Source organism: Rhinoraja longicauda, chromosome 18 (genome assembly GCF_053455715.1).
Source record: "Rhinoraja longicauda isolate Sanriku21f chromosome 18, sRhiLon1.1, whole genome shotgun sequence".
NCBI lineage: Eukaryota > Metazoa > Chordata > Chondrichthyes > Rajiformes > Arhynchobatidae > Rhinoraja > Rhinoraja longicauda.
This window is the reverse complement of record NC_135970.1, coordinates 9,446,552-9,469,233: the sequence shown is the minus strand read 5'-3', so window position 1 is coordinate 9,469,233 and position 22,682 is coordinate 9,446,552. Positions and strand designations below refer to the sequence as shown.

The following is a 22,682-nucleotide window of genomic DNA, read 5'->3' as shown; positions in this document are numbered from 1 at the left end:
AGAAAATGAGATCCAGATAGTGATCAGCAGATGGTGGGGGACATTAGAAAGAGGACTAAGGAAACAGGGAGGATGCAAGTTTAGTATAGTTTAGAGATAGAGTGTGGAGACAGGCCCTTTGACCCACTAAGTCCACACCAACCACTTATCACATGCACATTAGTTATCCTACGTCCTACACACCAAGGGGAATTTACATTGCCCTGCAAACCTGCACATCTTTGAAATGTGGTAGAAAACGGGAGCACCCAGAGAAAAGCCATGCGGTCACAGAGACACCATACAAACTCCGCACAGACAGCACCCATAGTCAGGATGGAATCTGGGTCTCTGGTGCTGTGAGGCAGCAACTCTACTGCTGTGCCACTGCACTGCCCACTATTATTGAGTGATTACTTTTATTGAAGGTTGAGATGGAATTTTGATCTAACAGGATACAGGAATCACCAAGAAAATAGAGCTGAGGCCAATGATCAGAACAAACAAGATCTTATTGAATGATAGAGGAGCTTGAAGAGGCACTAAGCCTACTTCTGCTCCTGCTTCTTGTGTTCAGTTGATTAGGCAAGGGAGGTGGCAATGGGGAGAGGAGCTGATGAGATAGAGAGAGGGTGCAGGATGGTGGAGGGGGAGATCAGTAAATTGATGGAAGAAGATGCCCAGAAGGCAGAACGCAGAATGGCATCAGTCCTTGGCACGTGGTCTGGTCCGGATCTTCCTTCACCTCCTGGCATCACTTGCAGATATGTATATTTAAACAAACTTCATTTATGATGGTGCCATTTTGAGGCCCCTTGAAGGGCTATGGATTGGGCCAATATTTTTCTTCTGAGTTCAGGGCAGCCATTTTACAGAAGCCGCAACGAGTAAGCCCAACATTACAGGTGCAATGTTCATTTCAGCTGTGGGCCCCAAACCACGTTTGTGTTTGACATCAACACTGGCTATGGCACCATTGAATTTTGGAAACAGGAGGCCTCGAAAAGGAATCTGATGAAGGTTAGAGTTTGCCAGTGAATGAGAAGGAGAGAGAAGGCGATTATGCATGCAATTTATGCCACATTGCGATCTGTTTCCTGGGCTTGGTCAGCATTTCCTGCCAGTGGCTTAACTCCAAGTCACTGTAATTCAAACCCAGGTTACATTTCCCCAGTAGGTGACTTTGACCTGTACAATCCTGATTGAACAACTCCAGTTCAAGACTGGACTTGCACAGCATTTCATAAGGAACCTCAAACATTATCATCTCATTCCAGACCGGGTTAATCTTGTGCCTCGCGTGTCTTGAATGTTTTTTCTTCAGTTTCAAGGACTCGTGCGTTAGAGTGAGTTTGATCGATAGATCTACAAGAACCGAAGCACAGGTGATTAGTGCACAGGTGACGTAACACATCCTCTAACTATACAATGGAGGCATAAACTGACACTCAAAATGATTCTTTTTTCACGATACCTCCCAGAATCTATGCCATAATACTTCTTTTAATAAACTAGCTTTTCCTCTGACACCTATACTGAACATTTTTGCTGAAGAATAGAATCCCAATGATTTATTTATTTTGAGTAAATTCATATAGTCCTGGGCACTATTTATCCTTCAAACAATGTCACTAAAACAGATTATCTGTGACTATCAATTTGTGATCTGCACCAGCTAGTAGTGTGGAAGCTGGCCGATGTATTTCTTACATTACCAGTGAGTTCAATGCAGTGTCAACCCAATCCCATGGGTGAGCAAACCATTACCTAAAACGTACTGAAAGTTATATTCTATGTACTGAAAGTTATATTCCAGAGAAATTACAGCGACTAAAATGTCTCAGAAACAGACTTCCAAACTGGATAAGGTGCAGCGCTAATGGAACCTTAATCCGGGCATATCATGTCTGACACCACTGGCAGGATATGGAAAAGGTCTCCTCGGAACTGTGGCTGAGCACATCCACCGTTCACAGGTTACATTCAGACGCATAAAACACTTGGCCTATTTCACCTTACATCTACTTAAAAAGCTATCCTTTTACTGTTAACATTCATCCTGAATAGTCTGGATTCATGCAAAGAGCATCACACATGCCGGCCAGGACTTCTGACAGCGGAGAGATGTCTCAATATTGGAATGAGATTTCACCAGGATTGTATTCCACATTATCAGGCCGAGCTGAATCCCACAGCTGTGTTGAGGACTGCTCTTGATCAGGTCCCGCTTCACTTTAATTTTCTAAAATGACTGCAATTTAATTGCTGTCTGGCTGCTCTGACTGAATATTTATGTGTGTTGTTCTTGGGTGGAAATATTTGAGCTTTCCTGTGCCAATGAATCTAATTTGTTTACAGAGACTAGGGTTTATTTTTAAAGAGGACCCTGTTGGTTAGTTGGAAAAATATCACTCGTAAGGGAGAGACGGTAAACTCACAGAGGTTTAATAAAGCAGGTGTAAGCACTCGGCCAATATTTTGTGGGAATGTTTTGAAATAGGATGGCTCCCTAGCTTAGTAACATTAAAACTCATAACTGCTGCTAATGATCCAAGGGGCAGCTCACTGCTCTCAGAAGCTGGCACAGTATTGTCTGCAAATCCTCAGAAGTGGAGAAACTATACTGCAGTCTACGGAGACAAGGTAACCTCTGTTCACTGTACCTCATTAGATTTGGTCATCACTGTTTCTGGCTAGCTCTCATATTCTGGCCCAGCTCGGAACAGTGATGAAGGGCTGAGGTGGAGCAACTGAGGCTATGAAGCTCCTGAAACTTTACTGCAAATATATTTGCAAGTTGCAGGGGAAAGGTATAGAAGTGTGAAAATGCACAGCACCAGATTCAGGGACAGTTTCTTCCCAGCTGTTATCAGGCAACTGAATTACAACCAGACAGCAGTGCTGAACTACTATCCACCTCTTTGATGACTATCCTTGTTCGGACTTTGCTGGTTTTACCTTGCACTAAACGTTATTAATTTATCATGTATCCATACACTGTAAATGCATTGATTGTAATCATGTATTGTCTTTCTGCTGACTGGTTAGCATGTAGCAAAAGCTTTTCACTCTACCTCGGTTCATGTGACAATAACCTAAACTGAAACTGATAAACTAAACTGAAATGGGAGAGCTTGGTATGTTATCAATGAGTGTAAGGTCTCAGGCCAAGGTGTTAGTTTATATCTGGGTAGGAATCAGCTGCAGGGCCTGCAAGCAGAGGTTAATTCTGAAAGATGGTACAGTGGGCCGTCGAGTAGAGCTGCTGCCTCACAGCTCCAGCAACCCGGGTTCAATCCTGGCCTCTATTGTTATCTTTGTGGAGTTTGCACGTCGTCCTTTCATTGTTCCAGTTTCTTCCGATATCACAATGCATGCAATTTGGTGGGTTCATTGGCCACTGTAAATTGCCCCTAGTATTTAGCCAAGTGGTAGAATGAGAGAGGGGATTGACGGCAGAATATGGGAGAATAAAATGGGTTGAGTGCAGGATCAGCGTAACTGGATGCTGATGGTGGTGAACCCAAGGGCCCGTTCCCACGCTGTACAGTATGACTCCATGAAAACTCACAAGGTGGTTGTTAGAGTGGAAACCCAAGCTACTTGGTCACATACTGCTCTCCACTTCAATCGTAGTACATTATGAGGCACAAGAACACAAGAGCGAAAGGCACAAATACTCAACTTCAAAAATAATTGATTAAAAAAATTAAAAAATCAATGAGCAACATTTGCAGTTCCTTTACCTATGAGATCTTTCAGCTTATCTGTATTTAAGTGTTGTGCCTTCATAACAACAACAATCAGACGGCTGGCAGCAGGCAGATAGTTGATGGAAAGCAAGATTTCACCAAGCAATGCAACCGAGTCCTGGAACACAAGGCAATATTCACAAATAAAATTCTTCGTCAGCCGCACCACCTGCTTCTTGAAGCAAATTCTCCTCTTGTATGAAGGTAATTTGCTTGGGAATGCACGATTAAAATCACATTATAATTCCAAAATGACTAGATTGAGAGAACTATGTTTATTCAATACAGTAATTAATTTCCTGGCAATGGCTGTCATGAATTCAAAAGGCTTTAAACTTTAGTTTAGTTTAGCTTGGAGATACAGCACAGAAATAAGGCCCTTCGGCCCACCGAGTCCACACCAACCAGCAATCCCCACACATCAACACTACCCTACTAGGGACAATTTACACTTATACCAAGCCAATTAACCTACAAACCTGTACGTCGTGGGAGTGCGGGAGGGTGGGAGGAAACCGAATACTTTGGAGGAAACCCATGCGGTCAAGGGGAGAACGTACAAACTCTGTACAGACAGCACCCATAGTCGGGATTGAACTCCGGTCTCTGGCACTGTAAGACAGTAACACTACTGCTGTGCCACCGTGCCGCCTTTACTTTGGACTTACAGCGCAGAATCAGGCCCTTCGGCCACCGTGTCTGTGCTGACCAACGATCATCCCGTACACTAACCTACGCACATTAAGGACAATTTTACAACTTATTGATGCCAATTAACCTGCAAATGGACTTTGGAGTGTGGGAAGAAATCAGAGCACTTGGAGAAAAGTCACATGGTCACAGGGAGAACGTACAAATTCCACACAGACAGCACCCTAGCCAGGATCGAACAAAGGTCTCTAGTGCTGTAAAGCAGCAACTCTACCGCTGCACCACTGTGCCACAGCATTAGAACAGATTCCGTATTCATAGTTCCTGGCTTTACCTCTAGGATCTAAAAACACTTCAAAAGAAAATGCAAGTAAACAAAGCTAATTGAAACCTCACCAGTTCAAGTTAGAGAAAACATGCTTACAGGTGCCAATTTTATGCTCTGTCCATTATTACTATGAAGGCATTGAAAGGATAGGCTAAAAATTGAAACAAGTGACAATAGATTTATTGACTCCAGGTGAATAACTAAACCCATACAATTTCTGTTCTCTCATTACCTGGTTGATGAGACAATGAATCCACAATCCAAAGAAATTTAGTTTTTGTTTAGTTTAGTTTAGAGATACAGCACGGAAACAGGCCCTTCGGTCCACCGAGTCCACACCGACCAGTGATCCCGGCACATTTAACACTATCCTGCACACACTAGGGATAATTTTACACTTACACCAAGCCAATTAACCTAAAACCTGTACGTCTTTGGAGAGCAGGAGGAAACCGGAGAACCTGGAGAGAACCCACGTGGTCACGGGGAAAAAGTACAAGCTCCATACAAATAGCACCCGTAGTCAGGATCGATCCCGGGTCTCTGGCGGTGTAAGCGCTGTAAGGCAGCAACTCTACCGCAGCGCCACCGCACCGTGCCAAATGTTCTGCCTAAATGTTTGACAGGCTTTCTCAGAGTAAGTATTTGCCCAGGGGAGGGGGAAAAGGGGGTGAGAGCTGGTAGTGGGGTTGTGGTATCTGGTGTAATCGGAGCTGGTTAATGGGCGCATGGGGTCGGACTCACTTCCCTCTGCGGGAGCTGGGGAGGACATCAGTAATCAGCTCACTGGTTGCGCAGGGGAGGCTTCAGCAGGTACAGGTCTCAGAGGGGACTGCAGATGGTCGATTGTAGGCTATACTGGAGGATCAGATGGAGATAACATAAATTAGGGCAAAACATGTTTCCGAGTAGAAAATTAATACAGCTTGTTGGCTTGAGTTGTCGGAGCCAATTTGATGCATTTCTTGAATTCCTTTACAAGCTAGCCAAACCTACTTGATGTGGGCGAGGACATTCTTTCTACAAACTGCGAGCACATCACAAGGAATAGAAGTGGTGTTTGCTATTTGGCCCCTTGTGCTACCTCCACTACTCAATGAAACCCACAGACAATCACAGGCCGCACAGCTGGTAGAGCTGCTGCCGAACAGTGCCAGGGAACAGGTTCGATCCTGACCTCGGGTGCTGTCTGTGTGGAGTTAGCACTTTCTCCCTGTGATCGCATGGGAGATGTGATTTGTAATTTCCTCTGGGTGCTCCAGTTTCCTCCCACATCCCAAAAATGTGCAGGTTGGTAGGTTAATTGGCCTCTAAATAGCCCTAGATAGATTGGAGTAGATGAGAAAGTGGAATATCATAAAACCAGTGTGAACACTGGCCAATGTGGACCGATGTTGAAGGACCTGTTTCCATGTTGCATCCTTCAATCCATTAACATCTAACCGCAATATTATTTTTCTGTATTGACTCTAATCCCTTTAAACACAATCCCTGGACAATGAAAACGTTCAATTTTTACAGGTGTCATTTTGAATTTAATAATATAATGGAGCTCGCTTGACTGTAGAAATGGCCACAAATCAGGCATTCTTTGCCAAACTCAGCCTGTATCCCCATATCTTTCATAGTTTTGTGACATATTTTGCCCCACAAGGGCTGGCAATCTGGTCATGACAACAATCTGTATAAAGGATGACATAAAGGCATACTGTAAGTGCAGAAATTTATCATTGGTTGCTATTGATAAAAGAGTGCCTCTTGTACATACGGTTCTGTTGTGGTTAGCACTCCATTAACAGGAGTGACCCACTGAGTTTAGTTTAGAGATACAACGCAGAAACAGGCCCTTCGGCCCTCAGAGTCCACGCCGACCAGCGATCTCCGCACTAGCATTATCCTACACACTAGGGACAATTTACAATTTTTTTTACTGAAACCAATTAACCTACAAACCTTTGGAGGAAACCAGAGTTCCCGGAGAAAATCCACGTGGTCACAGGGAGAACGTACAAACTCCGTACAGTCAGCATCCATAGTTGGGATCAAACCCGGGTCTTTGACCCTGTAAGGCAAGAACTCTACCGCTGCACCACTAGGCTGAATTACTCCAGCACTTGGTCTGCTTTAGTGCATCTGCTTTTGCAGCTCTTTGTTTCTACATGAGTTACTCGCTGCAAGATACCCAGCCTCTGACCTATCTTGTTGTCACAACATTTATGTGTCGGGCCCAGTTAAATATCGGCTCAATGGTGACTACAGGATGTTGACGTTGGGGCCCCTAAATCATGGGGAAGGACAAGAATAGCCAATGGAAGACACCCCCACCCCCTCACATAGAAAATAGGTGTAGGAGTAGGCCATTCGGCCCTTCGAGCCAGCACCGCCATTCAATATGATCATGGCTGATCTGTAGGTCTCCCCTCCAGCACACCATCCTGACTGAGGAACAACTGCTGTTCACAGTGTTGCTGGTTCTTAACATTGAAACTCTCCACCCTGTAAAATAGTATAGTTGATCAGCTAATACTCACACTTTGAGGCACCAGTAATGGACTATACATTTCTACACTTTCAGTTGTTAATGGATTGAAGTATGTTTCAATTCCAAAACATACACTTCCCTTTTCATAGAAACATAGAAACCATAGAAAATAGGTGCAGGAGGAGGCCATTTGGCCCTTCGGGCCAGCACTGCCATTCATTGTGATCATGGCTGATCTTCCACAATCAGTGACCCGTGCCTGCCTTCTCCCCATATCCCTTCATTCCGCTAGCCCCTAGAGTTCTATCTGACAAGAATAGCCAATGCAAGAGTTTCAAAAAAATTAATTCTCATCTTCCACTCAAGATATTTCCACATCCTGCAAGCACTGGCTGCATTAATGATTAAGACTTTGAGCTACTCTGCAGTGTCTGCTTACATGGAGATCAATAATCCCAGAGATCCCACAGCGTGCACTTTGTAACAGCAGCGAGCAGGCTGAGTGTGCAGGAAGAAGACAGATACCTTACTGGGGAACGTCAGGCAGATCCAGGAATCCGTTCTTTCTTCAAGTCCCACGTCAGACAGCTTGAGTTGAGTTTCCCCCAAACAATTCTGCCTGGAATACTTATCACAGGTGTAGACAGCCAGAGTTAAGGTTCCCTCCTGCATGTGTTCCTCTTCAGCGGGGAAGGTCAGAGTCTCCTGCCAAACAGGGTGCAGGGTCTTTGTTTGGATGGAGGTCTCCGCCTTGGCTTGCCCAAGTTTTGTAACCAAAGCTGCCACCACGAAGCTGTCAGAGAGGCTCATGTTTTCCACTGTGTTGATGTTCTCGGCTGGAGGACAGTAAGTAAAAGGTTAGGTCAAAGCAGAAGATGGGTCCATGGCCATAACATTCTTCAGCCTCTAATAAACCGAGGACCCAGAGGGATTATATTGTTACTTTGAACCCTGTGACTAATTTGCAGGGAGCCAACCACCACAGCCCCCATCTGTTTTTTAAAATGTACTTCTCAGAAATGATTAAATAAACTAAATTAAGAAATCAGATTTAAAATTAATAATGGCGTTTGCAGTTAAAGCAAATCTTCATGAAATGGGCCCAAATTTTTTAAAGGTTTAGTTTAGTTTAGAGGTACAGAACAGAAATGGTCCCTTCAGCCCACCGAGTCCGCACCGACCAACGATCCCCACACATTAACACTATCCTACACACACTTGGGACAATTTACACGTATACCGAGCCAATTAACCTACAAACCTGTACGTCTTTGGAGTGTGGCAGGAAACCGGAGCACCCGGAGAAAACCCACACGGTTCCAGGGAGAATATGCAAACTCCGTACAGACAACACCCATAGTCGGGATCGCACCGGGGTCTCCAGCGCTGTAAGGCAACTACTCTACCACTGTGCCACCGTGCTCCCTGGTTTTCTCCAATGCCGGAAGACTTTGGAATACTGGCAATCTTATCGAGATGCTGGGCATGTAACTCATCTTTTTAACACTCTGTACAAGGGAGACTCGATTGCAATCACTGCACTGTGGTAGAGTATTAAATAGGACATTGGGAACCTTTGGATGAAGTCTTATGGTGTTCCAGTAGAAGCTCTCCAGGGTACAGAGGATTGTAAAGAACTAAATGGTGTTAAATTTTCTTGTTGGTGAGTGGCATTGTAATGGAAAGGTTTAAAGTTAAAATAATTACAAAATCAACTTAACAAGAGATTAGAACAAATTTCTTGGTACACAGTGTAATTACAAAGTGGAACTCTCTGCCGCATGAGTGCTTTTAAAAGAGATTGCAAGAGAGGAATAGAATCAAGATTAGATGGCTCATGTTTCAAAGCAGCACACACATCTTGTTCAATGCCTCAAAGCAACAATGGCCTTGTTGAATGCTTTTCATGATATCTTGGTGCACACAAACTGACAATTGTGCTTGGCACCACATTAGTGGTTTAATGTCATAGGTAAATTATTGGCTGTCTGGCACTTTGGAAATTGTAAGTCTGATAAAGGCTCAATGTGAGATGAAAACCCACCTGTACCAATTCCCTGCTTTCCTTTCTGCAGAAGCCATGGGAAATCAAAAGGAAAATATATCCCTGGGCTACGCTTATCCGCCTCTTTTTATGGTCAGAGGGGAGTTGGTGGCGGTGTTTGGTTAGCTCACGAGCTCTCCCTCACACAAATAGGTCTTTGCTGCACAGGGAGCATCAGAGGATGGAAGCTGATGAAGTTACCATAAACTGGTGAGATTGTGGTTGGTGCCTGTGGCTGAATTACAGGTAAGTGGAAAGGAATATTGTGCCAAAGTAATGGTAAATCACAAACACCAAGCTCACTGTGTTCAGAGACTTCATCTCAACTGTTCTGAAATATTGGCCTAAAAGTGTTCCTCGTTTGAGGATATCTAGGAGATGACCTTCACATTAAATACTGTTTGGAAGTAACAATTGAAATGTACCATGAGCTAACTCAATGCTACTCCATTTCAATGGCATGGACCTTTTCACGAATGACAGTGGAAGGAGGGAGGTTGTGTTATGCATTATTGATGGAGCAGAAGCTAAAGATGGGGAAAGAATTTAAACACCAACATAAATTATTTATATATAATTGTCATACACTTGTTGGTATAGGGGACTAAATAGACTGCATTGCGTTAGCATGGTTGTCTAGGTATGTGTCTGAGAGGCAGTGCGAGGATGTCTTCCTCAGCTTATGGTCAAGTTCAATAATCCTGGTCACATTCCCGCTTCATTGTAGGAGACCTCAGAGTGAGTAACTTGAAAACAAAACACGGACCTTACAATTTGAGTCATTATTTATTTTTATCTCTAATGCCAACCTCCTCCTTTGCACTGCGGTCTCTACATCAAACCCACCTATTTTGTGTTGTTCCTTCAGTAATACTGAGTTAACTCTACCTTCAATAATGGTGAGATAGAGCTCCGACTTATACCGGTTGTATCGCATTCCATAGTGCAGCCTCACATCTTGGATCCAATCCTCAGATATTTCACTCGCCCCATCGTCTGACAGAGACCCAGCAACATTAGCACCTGATGTTAAACAGAAGGAAGGAATCAGCTCTGATTTTGGGCAAAGCATGAGCTGAAGATTGTTAATGCAACCTTCTCTTCCCACCACAGGCAGCTTGACCAGACGCGGTTTATTTACAAATGCTGCTTTACCTTGGGAGTTCCTGCAAATGGAATTATATATCTTAAGGCCAGTTTTCTCTCAGGCTCCAATATCTCATGAACTAATATCTATGTTGCCTGGCATGCTGAGGGTTTGCAATATTTTCTGTTGTTATTTCAGTTTTGCAACATCTGCTGCATTTTCTTTTCTAACATGTAAAAGGACATCATTTTGTCCTTCTTACTTGACACACAATTAATTAGGTAGATAAGAGTTGGTCTTGGCATCATGTTTAGCACAGATATCGTGGGCCAAAGGCCTTTTCGTGTGCTATACTGTTATATGTAGGAACTGCAGATGCTGGTTTAAACCGAAGATAGTCACTATTTGCTGGAGTAACTCAGCGGGGCAGGCAGCATCTCTGGAGAGAAGGAATGGTCTATCTTCTGCACTGTTATATGTTCTATAAGCCTGAAGCAGTTTCTTTAGTCTCTCTTGGGATGTGATATTGGTAAAACATTGAGCAGCTTGTGCTGTCCTTGTGAAGTGATGTTTTACTGAACAGCTGCAGACCTTCTAATGAAAGTGTCTGAAAGTCCTTTTATGCAAGAATTAAGAATCTTGACCCAGAAATTATGATGGAACTATATTTATTTCAATGTGCGGATGGTGCATGATATGAAAGGAATCTCAAGCCATGGCCTTCTCATGCACCATTCATCTTTATGTAACACATGCAGAGGTTCTGTGCTTGGGAAGGTGCTGTTGATTTACCCATGACTAGTAAGTGCAAGTGCCTTCGTATTAGATAGACACTGGAGCTAAAGTATACCATTGGCGGAGGGAGTATGTGCTCAGGGTGCTAGATCGGATGCTAATCTAAAGGTTGACTTTGTTTTAAGTGGTGTCACGGTTCTTAAGTGCTGTTGGACTTTTCATATACAGGCAAGTGGTAAAGATTCCACTGTACTCCCGAGTTGTAGAAACGAGAAACAACTCAGGAGGTGAGTTACTCACTGTATAATATCCAACGTCTGCCGTAATATTGATGTAGGACACAAAAGGCTGGAGTAACTCAGCGGGACAGACAGCATCTCTGGAGAGAAGGAATAGGTGACTTTTCCCGTCGAGACCGCATTTGTTCTCTCGAGAGGTGCTGCCTGTCCCGATGCGTTACTCTAGCTTCTTGTGTCTATCTTCGGTTTAAACAAGTATCTGCAGTTCTTTCCTACACATAATATTGATGTAGTTGTGTTGTGTTTCTAGTTAATGGTGAAGGATTCAGTAATGGAAATGCAGCTGAATGATAAGGGGAAATGGTTGGCTACCTTAATTTTATTTGACACTAGACCAAGTGGACCCGCTGGGCCCAAACCTCTCCTGCATTGGTGCACCACCCTGTCCTCCCCCCCTCCCCTGACTCCTCAACCCCCCCCTCCCCTGTCTCCTCAACCCCCCCTCCCCTCTCCCCCCTACCCTCCCTCCTCCCCTCCCCCTCCTCCCCTACTCCCCCCTTCCCTCCCTCCTCCCCTCCCCTCCTTTTAAACTTTAAAATGTGAATAACTTAAAAAATATAACACCGATTTCAATAAAACTATTTGCATTATCACTAAAGTGACAATGGTGAGTAAGGTGGGCCTAAAATTGTGGCGCTATCGTGTACCGTTTTGGCTGAAGTTCAGTCACAAACAAGATAACAAACGAGAGTTTTAGTATATAGATTTTGTTTCCTGGTAAGATAACACCTTATCTCTGCATCTCCTCACTTGGTACTGTTTCTATAAAAATGTTTCATAAGCATAAATGATTATGTTGTTGTTGCAATGGGTTAAAATATGCTCCGTGCACCCTATCACCTTCTACCTTACCGGTCTGGGGAATAACAAACAGATCTTCAGATGACTCTGCCGTGAAGCTGGAGAAGGAGGCCCTCTCTCCTCGAGCTGGCTGACATTCATCTATCCTTTCTAAGGTGTAGTCTCTGCAACCGACGGATTCCGGTACGGTTAACATTGGTTTGGGGCTGTAGATTTTAGGTGATGTTAACCAGGTCCTTGGCTGCACTGGCTCCATTATTTTCTTCACTGCAAACTGTGACAAGAAGAAAAGAACACAAACTTCATTTGTAGACATAAAGAACTGCGGATGCTAGTTTACAAAAAAAGTCACAAAGTGCCGGAGTAAGTCAGTGGGTCAGACAGCTTCTCTGGAGAACATTGTCAGGTGACGTTTCAAGTGGGGGGGGGGGGGGGGGGGAAGGGGGGGGGGGTTTCTTCAGATTGATTATGGTAGGGGAAAGCTGGAAGAGAGGTGGGGGCAGGTAAAGCCTGGAAAGTAACAGGTGAATATAGTTGTGGGGGACTGGGGGGGTTCATTGACAGATGGTGAACAAAGGCCAAAGGGAAAAGGACAAAAAGTGTGAGATAAATAGATAAGGATAGAAGATATGCAAATTGTGAAGCCAGAGGATATCCAGTATCCCAGAGGAAGAAATGTAGGTGGAATGAGACAGGGGGAAGTGGAAAGGGAGAAATAGGTGCACATCCAAGTGGGGCACAGGGAAGAGAGGGGTTAAAAGGGAGGCTGGAAGGGGGGGGGTTGTTTTAGACAATAGACAATAGACAATAGGTGCAGGAGTAGGCCATTCAGCCCTTCGAGCCAGCACCGCCATTCAATGCGATCATGGCTGATCACTCTCAATCAGTACCCCATTCCTGCCTTCTCCCCATACCCCCTCACTCCGCTATCCTTAAGAGCTCTATCCAGCTCTCTCTTGAAAGCATCCAACGAACTGGCCTCCACTGCCTTCTGAGGCAGAGAATTCCACACCTTCACCACTCTCTGACTGAAAAAGTTCTTCCTCATCTCCGTTCTAAATGGCCTACCCCTTATTCTTAAACTGTGGCCCCTTGTAGTTTAGTTACTTACAATTGGAGAACTCAATGTTCATACCGTTAGGCTGTAGGCCACCTAGGCATAATATGAGGTGCTGTTCCTCTAGATTATGTGTGGCCTTACTTTGTCGATGGAGGAAGCCCAGGACAGATATGTTGGTATGGGAATGGGAAAGGGAGTTAAAATGTTTAGCACCCGGGATAACCAGCAGGCCTTGGCAGAATGAGTTCAAGTGTTTGGTGAAACAGGCACCAAGTCTACGCTTGGATTCTTTAAGATGACTTGAAAAGTTATAAAATCTTCATTTGGATCTTTTTAGAAGACATTGAATTTATAACCTTCAGACACTGAGTGTGTCTGGTGACGTTTGAACATTATGTCATGTGTTCGGGTTTTTTCAAATATGCCATTATTTTTTTATTTACTTCCTTTCTCTGCATTGCTCATAAATCCATCACACATAGGAAGAAGATTGGGGAACAATTGAATACAAGGTGCTTCCTTCACCATGGGAAGCTGAATGGACCAGTAACTGGATGGCTGTAGAGGTGAGGTACGGGTGAGTAGGACAAGGCTCTGCACAGGAGGAGGGATGCAGAGGGATAAAGGGGAACTGCCCACTGTCAGCAGAATTGCCAGGGATGGAGCATTGCACAGAGGAAATGACAGGGATCGGGAAATATTTTCCAGGTCCAGCAAAGGTGGCGGATTGAGAACTCACGGTGGGTGAGGTCTGGAGAGGGAACGGACAAGCCACAGTGGGTAAAATGAGAGTGAGCTGGGCGATCCCACATTAGGTACAAATGGATGGAAGAGAAGGTGGGGGGGAAGAGGGAAAAGAGCTAACAGCACACAAGGAAGGGGGAAGCATGGGTAAGGACAGGAGGTGACACAAACTGGACAAAGATGTGCAGAGAAAGCCCACTGGCCATGGACAGGGGATGTTGGGGTAGCAAACACCCGTATTTGATGCTCTACCTCCACCCAGTATGGAGTGGGGAGGGCACCCATAGAGGTAGGTTTAGTAGTGTGTCCTCGGTGGGTAACGAAAGAGGAAGGTGAAGAACCTACAATGATGGTGGGGGTGAAACAGTACCCACAATGAGTACAACAGGGAGTGGTGTGTGTAGAAGTAGGTAGACAGATACCTAGAAATTATACTTTACTGATGAACTGTGCATCTACCCTGCCAAGCCCCGTCAGTATTTTAATTACATCTCAATTATGTAACTCTGATGGTTCTGAACTCTAGAATACAGGCCAGTCTTCTCAATAGCTGGGTAGCCACCTTCCCAGGATGTGGAACAACAACAGCAAGGAGGGCCAGTGAGAGGGAAGGAATTGACAGGGAGAAACGAAAGTTGCAAGGGTGAAATGCTAATACACCGATAATCAAAACTGAACAACAGGAGTACTTTACGACAATGAGGGTGATTAGCTGCCCATTGTGCATCTCTCCCAAATTACTTCTTGTTTCATGTTAAAATGTTTGAATAGTATCACAGGCAGTACATTTAGACTGTGCAAGGTGTTTGCCCTGGATCTGGATGCTCTCATTAATGGCTGCCACTGATGTTGACATTGAGCACTGGGTAGAGATCAAACTTTGGATTATAATAAAACAAAATTATAATTTCATTGCAGTGCTTCGAGTCTTGGGTCCAGCAATTTGCATCTGTCCAGTTGTGTTCAAAGCAGTTTTGTGTCTCATAAGGTCACATCGGAGCAGAATTAGGCTATTCGGCCCATCAAGTTTATTCTGCCATTCAATCATGGCTGATCCATCCCTCCCTCCTAACCCCATTCTCCTGCCTTCTCCCCATAACCCCTGACACCCGAGGTCTCGAGGTGAATTTTGCCATTGTACCCTAAGCTGAAGTATTCAAACGCTGCACAAGTAGTGGGTCTCTTTCTTATGTCCAAAACATGCAGGAATCTTGCATCGAAGTCCACACTTCGTCAATTAAATTGCTTCAAAATACAAACTGTTCAAGAAATAATTGCTTACAATCTCATAGCTGACAGTCGGCCTGCTTTCATCTGCTTAAAAATGAGAGCATGTGATCAGTAGGAGGCCGAGGCAAGAGGTTTGCATGGATATCCTCAGGAGTTATACAAGTATGTTCACATCCAAAGACAGTGATGGAAATAGAGGCCAAAGGGCGTATCCTGCAGCTTGACTGTAAATGGCTGTCAATATCAGCTAATATGTGTATGTACACAGCACAGGTTTGCATGGATTTGTAAAGTTTGGATGATTGCATCAGCCTACATAACCTTGGAATGATTTTATCCCCCTATGAGGCCTGGTTCTGAGGTACTGGGAGGGGGTCTTGGGGTGCAGTTAATGGATACAGGTCCATTCCAGGTTACTACCGGGTTCAATTTGTGACAAATGTTCATCACCTGAATGGTCCACAAGCCCGAGAAATTGCCGCCCAGCAATATATTTAAATAAAATCATAGGCCAAGGGCAATGTGCCAGGGCATTTAACTTAACCACTCTGATGTTCACAAACAGCAGAAGATGCCTGCAGCCACACAGCAGCCAGCAAATCCACCCCACCAGTCTCTGAAATGCTCAGGCTGTTCATAAATTGGGTATTCATAACCTGGACTGCACTTATGTTGTGTAGACGGGGCTTCGGTGAACGTATGCTAGACTGTGGATTTTTGACACAAGGTCCCATCTGGTAGGCATGTCCCAAACAGACTGGAGTTTTGTAGTATGCATATTCCACACATAGTCAGAGTCTACATGCTGTTTTAATGATATGATGGAGGTCTGCCTAAGATAACACTCTGTCATTGACTCAACACACCAAGCATGGATTTTGCTAACAATACAATTTCTTCCCAATTAATCTCCTCTTTACCAATGGATTGAAATAATCACAATGTAAATCACAAGGGTGGCTACAGAAAAGATTTAAACCATAGAAGGTACTCTAAAAAAGTTAACAGTGTAGTTAAGGGCAGCGTTAATTTTGCTTTGGCACATCATGATCTGGATTATAATATCTTGTGATTTCCCCCTCTCAAAGGGAATAGCTGATATTTAACTGCCCATCTATGATCAACAACCTTGAATGGAAAAGAATATCAAACTCTGCATTGTACAGTATGGAAATTGGCCCCAGCACAATATGTCCTTGCTGACCTTTACGCCCACATACACTAATCTAACACCCGCATTAGATCTATCTCCTTCTGCGCCTGGCTTGTTAAAATGTCTGTTTAAATGTCTCCTAGAGGTAGTGATTGTACCTGACCCCTCTTCCACTGGCAGCCAGTTCCACCTATTAACCACTCTCTGGAAAGAAAATCTTCCCCACCGATTCCCTTCAAAACTCCTTCCTCGCATCTTAGACCTATGCTCTTTTAAAAAAATATATATACCCTTACCATAGGAGAAAAATCGAATCTATTTATCATTATCTTGTATACTGCGTACCCTGTATCCTTCATGTAAACAATGAATTTCATTGCACCCTGCCCCATCTGTTAACATATATTTATCAGGTCACTCTTGGCCTTCTTTGTTCCAGAGAAAACAAGCCCAGCAGATCCAATCTTTCACCATAACTACCTCCTCCAACCCAGACAACATTCTGGTGAATTTCCTCTGCAGTATTCCCTCTACAACAACATTCTTCCAAGAGTGTGGTGACCAGAACTGCACACAGCACTACAAGTGCAATCTAACTAGAATTTTGTAAAACTGCAACATAATGTCCTTTTATATTCTATGCCTTGCCCTGACTTATTATTGGGAATTAAATGGGTTTTGAATTTGCTTACATGAATTTTATACCTGCCCGACAAAATTGAAATTGTTCCAAAGTAATCCAAACCATTGGCAAACGGTTTGACCTGGTTTTTACATATTTGCATCTTTTAAACTGCATACCAAGACTTAAATATCACACATTCACATCAGCTTAACTAATTAAAAAGGGTCAGTTCACATGTAGCTGAACTGCTTGTCAAAGATATATAACTATTACCATGTAAGATATCAGGAGTAGGAATTTATTTTTCAGAAATGCTGTACAACATGTGGCATCACAGGAGTGTCACTGGATGAATCAACACGTGATCTCTTTCTGCATATTTGTTTTTGTGTGTTTGTGATATGCTGCTTCCTTGTGAATTGTTCTGACTTTCTTTACATCACCAGTTGGTGGAGGACAAGAGCACCTTGTACTTTCCCCCTGTACATAAATTACGGGGGACAATTACAAGCCAATTGTCGCTGGGTCAGATATGTATCTAAACATCTTCAGTTCCAACTGGCAAAGCTGCAATCCCCTGTTGGCAAAAAAAAAATGGAATCCTGTCCATTTCTGGCCACCAATTTCAGTAACGTTGGTGCAGTTGGCATATTTCATGGGTCATGTGCTTTTTGTTAGTTTCCAGCCGATACTATTTTTGGCAACTTTGAACTAAACTACAGTTGTAATGTCAATACTTGATTGTGTACATAATGATGTGTTACTGTATTTTAGCCAATTATTTTGGACTTGATCTGTGCTCAATATGGGTTTCCACTCTAATCAGTAAAACACAATGCAAGAATAGAGCAATTAGAAATTCAGGCCCTCCCCAGATTACAACAGGGTTCCAATCCTGAGAACTGTTCATAACCAAAATGTTTCACTGGTGGAAATGTGGCCGACTGTCAAAAGAGTTAAATAAATACACAGGCCATTGTAAGATATTACCATTCAGCATGCGGATAGAAACCAGCACAGGTTTTCAGTACACGCTGTTGCCAGTGTGGGTCTCGTTTATTTTTTACAAAAGTACTCTGCGCTTACTCACACCTATTCATGAGACTGATAAGATATTGAAGAAGGGTCTCGACCCGAAACGTCACCCTTCTCTCCTGAGATGCTGCCTGACCTGCTGAGTTACTCCAGCATTTTGTGAATAAATACCTTCGATAAGATATTGAATATCACACGACACAAATCATACCATTATGATACTGTTCTTAAAGCCACAGTTACCATTATATACACTACAGCCATTCATGGGCACCAAGTAGTTAAAGCTGGGCATTTAACTCGGCCATTCAGATGGTGTCGTGAACCGAACTCCCACATGGCAGAAGATGCCTGCAGTCCACAGCAGCCAGCAAATCCACCCCACTCGTCTCCTAAAACCCTTGATGGACGGTACATAAATCAGGCCTTCCTAACCTGGGTGGACCTGTGATGGGGTTTTTTTTGCAAGCAAACCCTGGTTCGCATATTCTGGTTCCTGTATGAAGACCCTACCTAAAGTGCAAAACAGCAGAAATTACTGAATCTTCTACGCTTGTCCTCACTTCAATAGGCCCAAACATCCAAACCACTTCCAGTTTCAGAGTCTCAAGGGTGTCCCAATAATTTTTGTCCTCTCATACGGCCTTCCTTGAACTTTGCCCTCCATCTTAGCAAATCCCTTGGATCTTAGACCTTCCCGTCACCATTTGGTTTCTTCCAACCCAATCCCATAGCCCGGACTCATCTGTTTTGCTCCTTATCATTTGAACCTAACCAATTATATTCCTGGATTAAAGCAATGAACTCAATAACCACTCAGATAAAATATTCCCTGGACCTGACTTAACAGCATTATTTAAATGCTTCAATAAGATACAGAAAAAATAACTAAAGATCCTCTGCCTCTTCCCAATCAATATGCCTCAGAGCACAGGATTTGAGCTGTCATGTTGCAACTATACCAAACACATTGGTAAGGCCACATTTGAAGTACTGTGTACAGTTCTGGAAAAGGTGAAAAAAGATTTGAGGACATTCGCAAGTCTTCAGGGCTTGAGTTATAGGAGAGTCTGAATAGACAGGGTCTTTTTTCCACTGCAGCGTAGGAAGCTGGAGGGATGACCTTAGTGGTTGGTAGATTATGAAAGGTTAGCTGAAGTGAATAGCCACAGTCCCTTTCTCAAGATAGGAGAGTCTAAAGCTAGAGGGTACAGTGGCTCAGCGGTAGAGTTGCTGCCTTACGGTACCAGAGACTTGCGTTCGATCCTCACTATGGGTGCTGTCTGTATGGAGTTTGCTAATTCTCCCTGTGATCGTGTGGGTTTTCAACAGGTGCTCTGATTTCCTGCCACATTCCAAAGACGGAGGTTTGTAGGTTAATTTGCTTCTGTAAATTGTCCCCAGTGTGTAGGATAGAACTATCCGACACTTGGGGATCATGGATCGGTGCGGACTCGGTGGGCCAAAGGGCCTGTTTCCACGCTGTATAAACGAATACACTAAAACAAGAGGTTTAACACGAGAGGGGAAATATTTACAAGGAACCCAAGGCGCAGCCTCTTCATTCAGAGGATGGTACATACATGGAACAAACTGCCAGGCAAGTGGTGGTACTGGCAGGTACAATACAGACACTTGGACATGCGCATGGATAGGAAAAGGTTGAGGGATATGGTCCAGGCACAGGCAGGTGGTTGGACATCATGGCTGAGATGGGCCAAAGGGCCTCCTTTCATGCTGTATATCTCTATGGCTCTAGACACTTACAAATTACCACAATAAGTAATAGCAAATATTATTTTCTGCAATTTTATCTGTCTTGTCCGTAATGCGTCACAATCTTTTGTAAATAAGGTGCCTTCTCCATTATCATATATTGTTGTTTTACCCTTACCTTACCTACGTCTTATTACTTGATATGCTTTGTATTTCTCACACATTGTACGCAATCTCCGCCCCACAGGTTGCCAAAATGGAATCCCCAACAAATATTGAATTAGGTGCTGGGTGACACTTTTTTGAATGACGAATCCATTGAAGGTGTGGGAATCATGAGGGGCATAACTAAAATGAACCGCCACAGTATTTCACCCAGGATAGGAGAGTTTAAAACTGGAGGGCACAGGTTTAAGGCGAGAGGGGAAACATTTTAAAGGACCCCAAGAGGTAATTTTTTTCACTCAGAGGGTGGTACATACATGGAACGAGCTGCTTGGGGAAGTGGTAGAAGTGGGTGCAATTTCAACATTTAAAAGAGGTTCAGGGTCTGAAGATTGACACAAAATGCTGGGGTAACTCAGCGGGACAGGCCACATCTCTGGAGAGATGAAATAGGTGAGTTTTTTTTAGGTCGAGACCCTTCTTCAGACCGAGTCAGGAGAATACGAGTCCAGAGATATGGAAGGGTAAGGTGTGAAAACGACACATCAAAGCAGACGCTGATAAGGAAATGTATATTCAGATGTAGGCGGGTCAGACAGCGTCTCTGGAGAAAAAGGAATGTGTGACAATTCGGAGGTTGAGACCCAGATCCAGGTTGGAAGTTGGGGATGCACTGGATGTTTTCAAGAGAGAGTTAGATTTAGCTCTTAGGGCTAAGGGAATCGAGGGATATGGGGAAAAAGCCGGAACGGGGTACTGATTGAGAATGATCAGCCATGATCATATCGAGTGGCGGTGCTGCCTCGAAGGGCCGAATGGCCTACTCTTGCACCTATTTTCTATGTTTCCAGATAGACACGATGATAAGGAAATGTAGAATGGTTCATTGTTAGTTTAGGGGAAAGTGACAATCAGTAAAATTAATCAGAAGGACAGTGAAACTAGTCGGAGAACTAGAGTGGGGGAAGCAAGACAATAGGTGCAGGAGGAGGCCATTTGAGCTAGCACCGCCATTCAATGTGATCATGGCTGATCATTCTCAATCAGTATCCCGTTCCTGCCTTCTCCCCATACCCCCTGACTCTGCTATCCTTAAGAGCTCTATCCAGCTCTCTCTTGAATGCATTCAGAGAATTGGCCTCCACTGCCTTCTAAGGGTTACTTGAGGCTTGATTGAAGGGAGGGAGTCATGATAGGAGTTGCCCGCTGGTTATAAAATCAACCCCTCACATTCGCCGACCCTTCTTTAGTTCTTTGACTTTAATGTTGCTTGCGACACTTTAACATATGTCCAACTTATTTAGCTGGCACGTTTCTGCATTTGGTTCGGCTCTGTCAATACTTCAAGCCTTTTTCCCCAGAGGGACTTGCATGTGCTGGGAGGAGAGAGAAAATGATTTGAAACATGCTGTCGATAAAACTAATGTGCATCTTTCGTTTATTGCACAGATAGCCTTTACAGAGCAAGGCAGATAGATTGAGCAATAACTAGATTCCCAGGGCGAACCTTTTAATCCTCCAGTTTATACTTTCTTCAGATTGTTTGCAAACTGCTGAATGCGCAGCGCAAAAAAAGCCTCGGGCAACACGAGTTCTTGCACTTACCTGCTGGGGTGTGTGCAGGATATTTTTCCCCGTTGCTGTGCTTTCCAAACACTTGTTCGCAGAGCTTTTGCAGATCCCTTTCTGCTTCTTTACACAGTTGCATAGGAAGCCCAGTACACAGCTGGCCATCACCCCAGAAACCAGCACCATTATTGTCCCGAGAATAGTCAGAAGAAACATGGTCACACGGTGTGGTTTTACAGCCCCCCAAAGCTTGCTCTGCTGAACATCATCCACCTTTCATGAAAAAACTTGCAACATTCTTTGGCTCCTGCAGACTATCCAAATTCAGAACTTATCCTGGAAGTTCAGTCGTCAGACAGGTAGTTGTTATGTTGTGGACGAGATCACGGTACAGCCATCCTTGTGTAGATAGAAGCCGGAGAACAGTGACAGAGACAGCAGCAGTTAATGTGCACAAAAGGCTCACTTCACTCGGAGCAGAAAGAGCTCCAATGTGAGTGGGAGGGAGGAGCCTGCGATGGAATATTAAAAAGGTAAGTGGAGTGACCGGTTGGACGGAGAACGGTGAACACAATGACTGAAATAGCACAGCATAATGCCAATTATTTTTCACATTGAACATTTCGAATACACTGATGTACTATACAGAATAGAGAACAAAACACAACCTGGAATAACTCAGCGGGTCAGGCATCCACCACCCATTGCCTTCAGTCTGAGGAAGGGTCCCGAGCCGAAATGTCACCTGTCCTCTTTCTCCAGAGATGCTGCCTGACCCGCTGAGTTACTCCAGCACTTTGTGTCCATCTTTAGCATCTCTGGAGAACATGGATAGGTGACGTTTCGGGTCGGGATCCTTCTTCAGTTCACCAGTCTGAAGAAGGGTCCCGACCAGAAACGTTATCTATCCATGTTCTCCAGAGTTGCCTGACCTGCTGAGTTACCCCAGCACTTTGTATTTTGTTGGGGGGGGGGGTTAAATTCTCCAGCCTCTGCAGTTCCTACAACTATAAATAATCCATTTTTGTTGAACTATTCATTTGGCAGGAAAGAAAACAAACTAGCAGGAATGAACAAACTACAAATGTCCAGCAGGTGACCGTTTATTGTTCGCTCCTTCTATGCAAACTGAATGTACTTTATATTCCAAAGAAAATGGCTTTGAGAGGGAAAGATGGACCAGGCATGATTGAATGGTGGAGTAGACTTGATGGCCGAATGCCATAA

The 22,682-nt window shown here is 44.0% G+C and overlaps 1 protein-coding gene across 1 annotated transcript; it reads right to left on the bottom strand.

The window, feature by feature from the left end:
- Positions 1-1,039: 1,039 nt before the first annotated feature.
- syt13 (synaptotagmin XIII) lies at positions 1,040-21,671 on the bottom strand. The gene is made up of 6 exons (XM_078414746.1): positions 21,492-21,671; positions 12,210-12,432; positions 10,125-10,259; positions 7,718-8,028; positions 3,726-3,849; positions 1,040-1,344 (listed from the first exon to the last, which is right to left on the bottom strand). Exons 1-6 carry the CDS (start codon positions 21,669-21,671, stop codon positions 1,040-1,042), a joined length of 1,278 nt encoding a protein of 425 aa, XP_078270872.1.
- Positions 21,672-22,682: the final 1,011 nt, after the last annotated feature.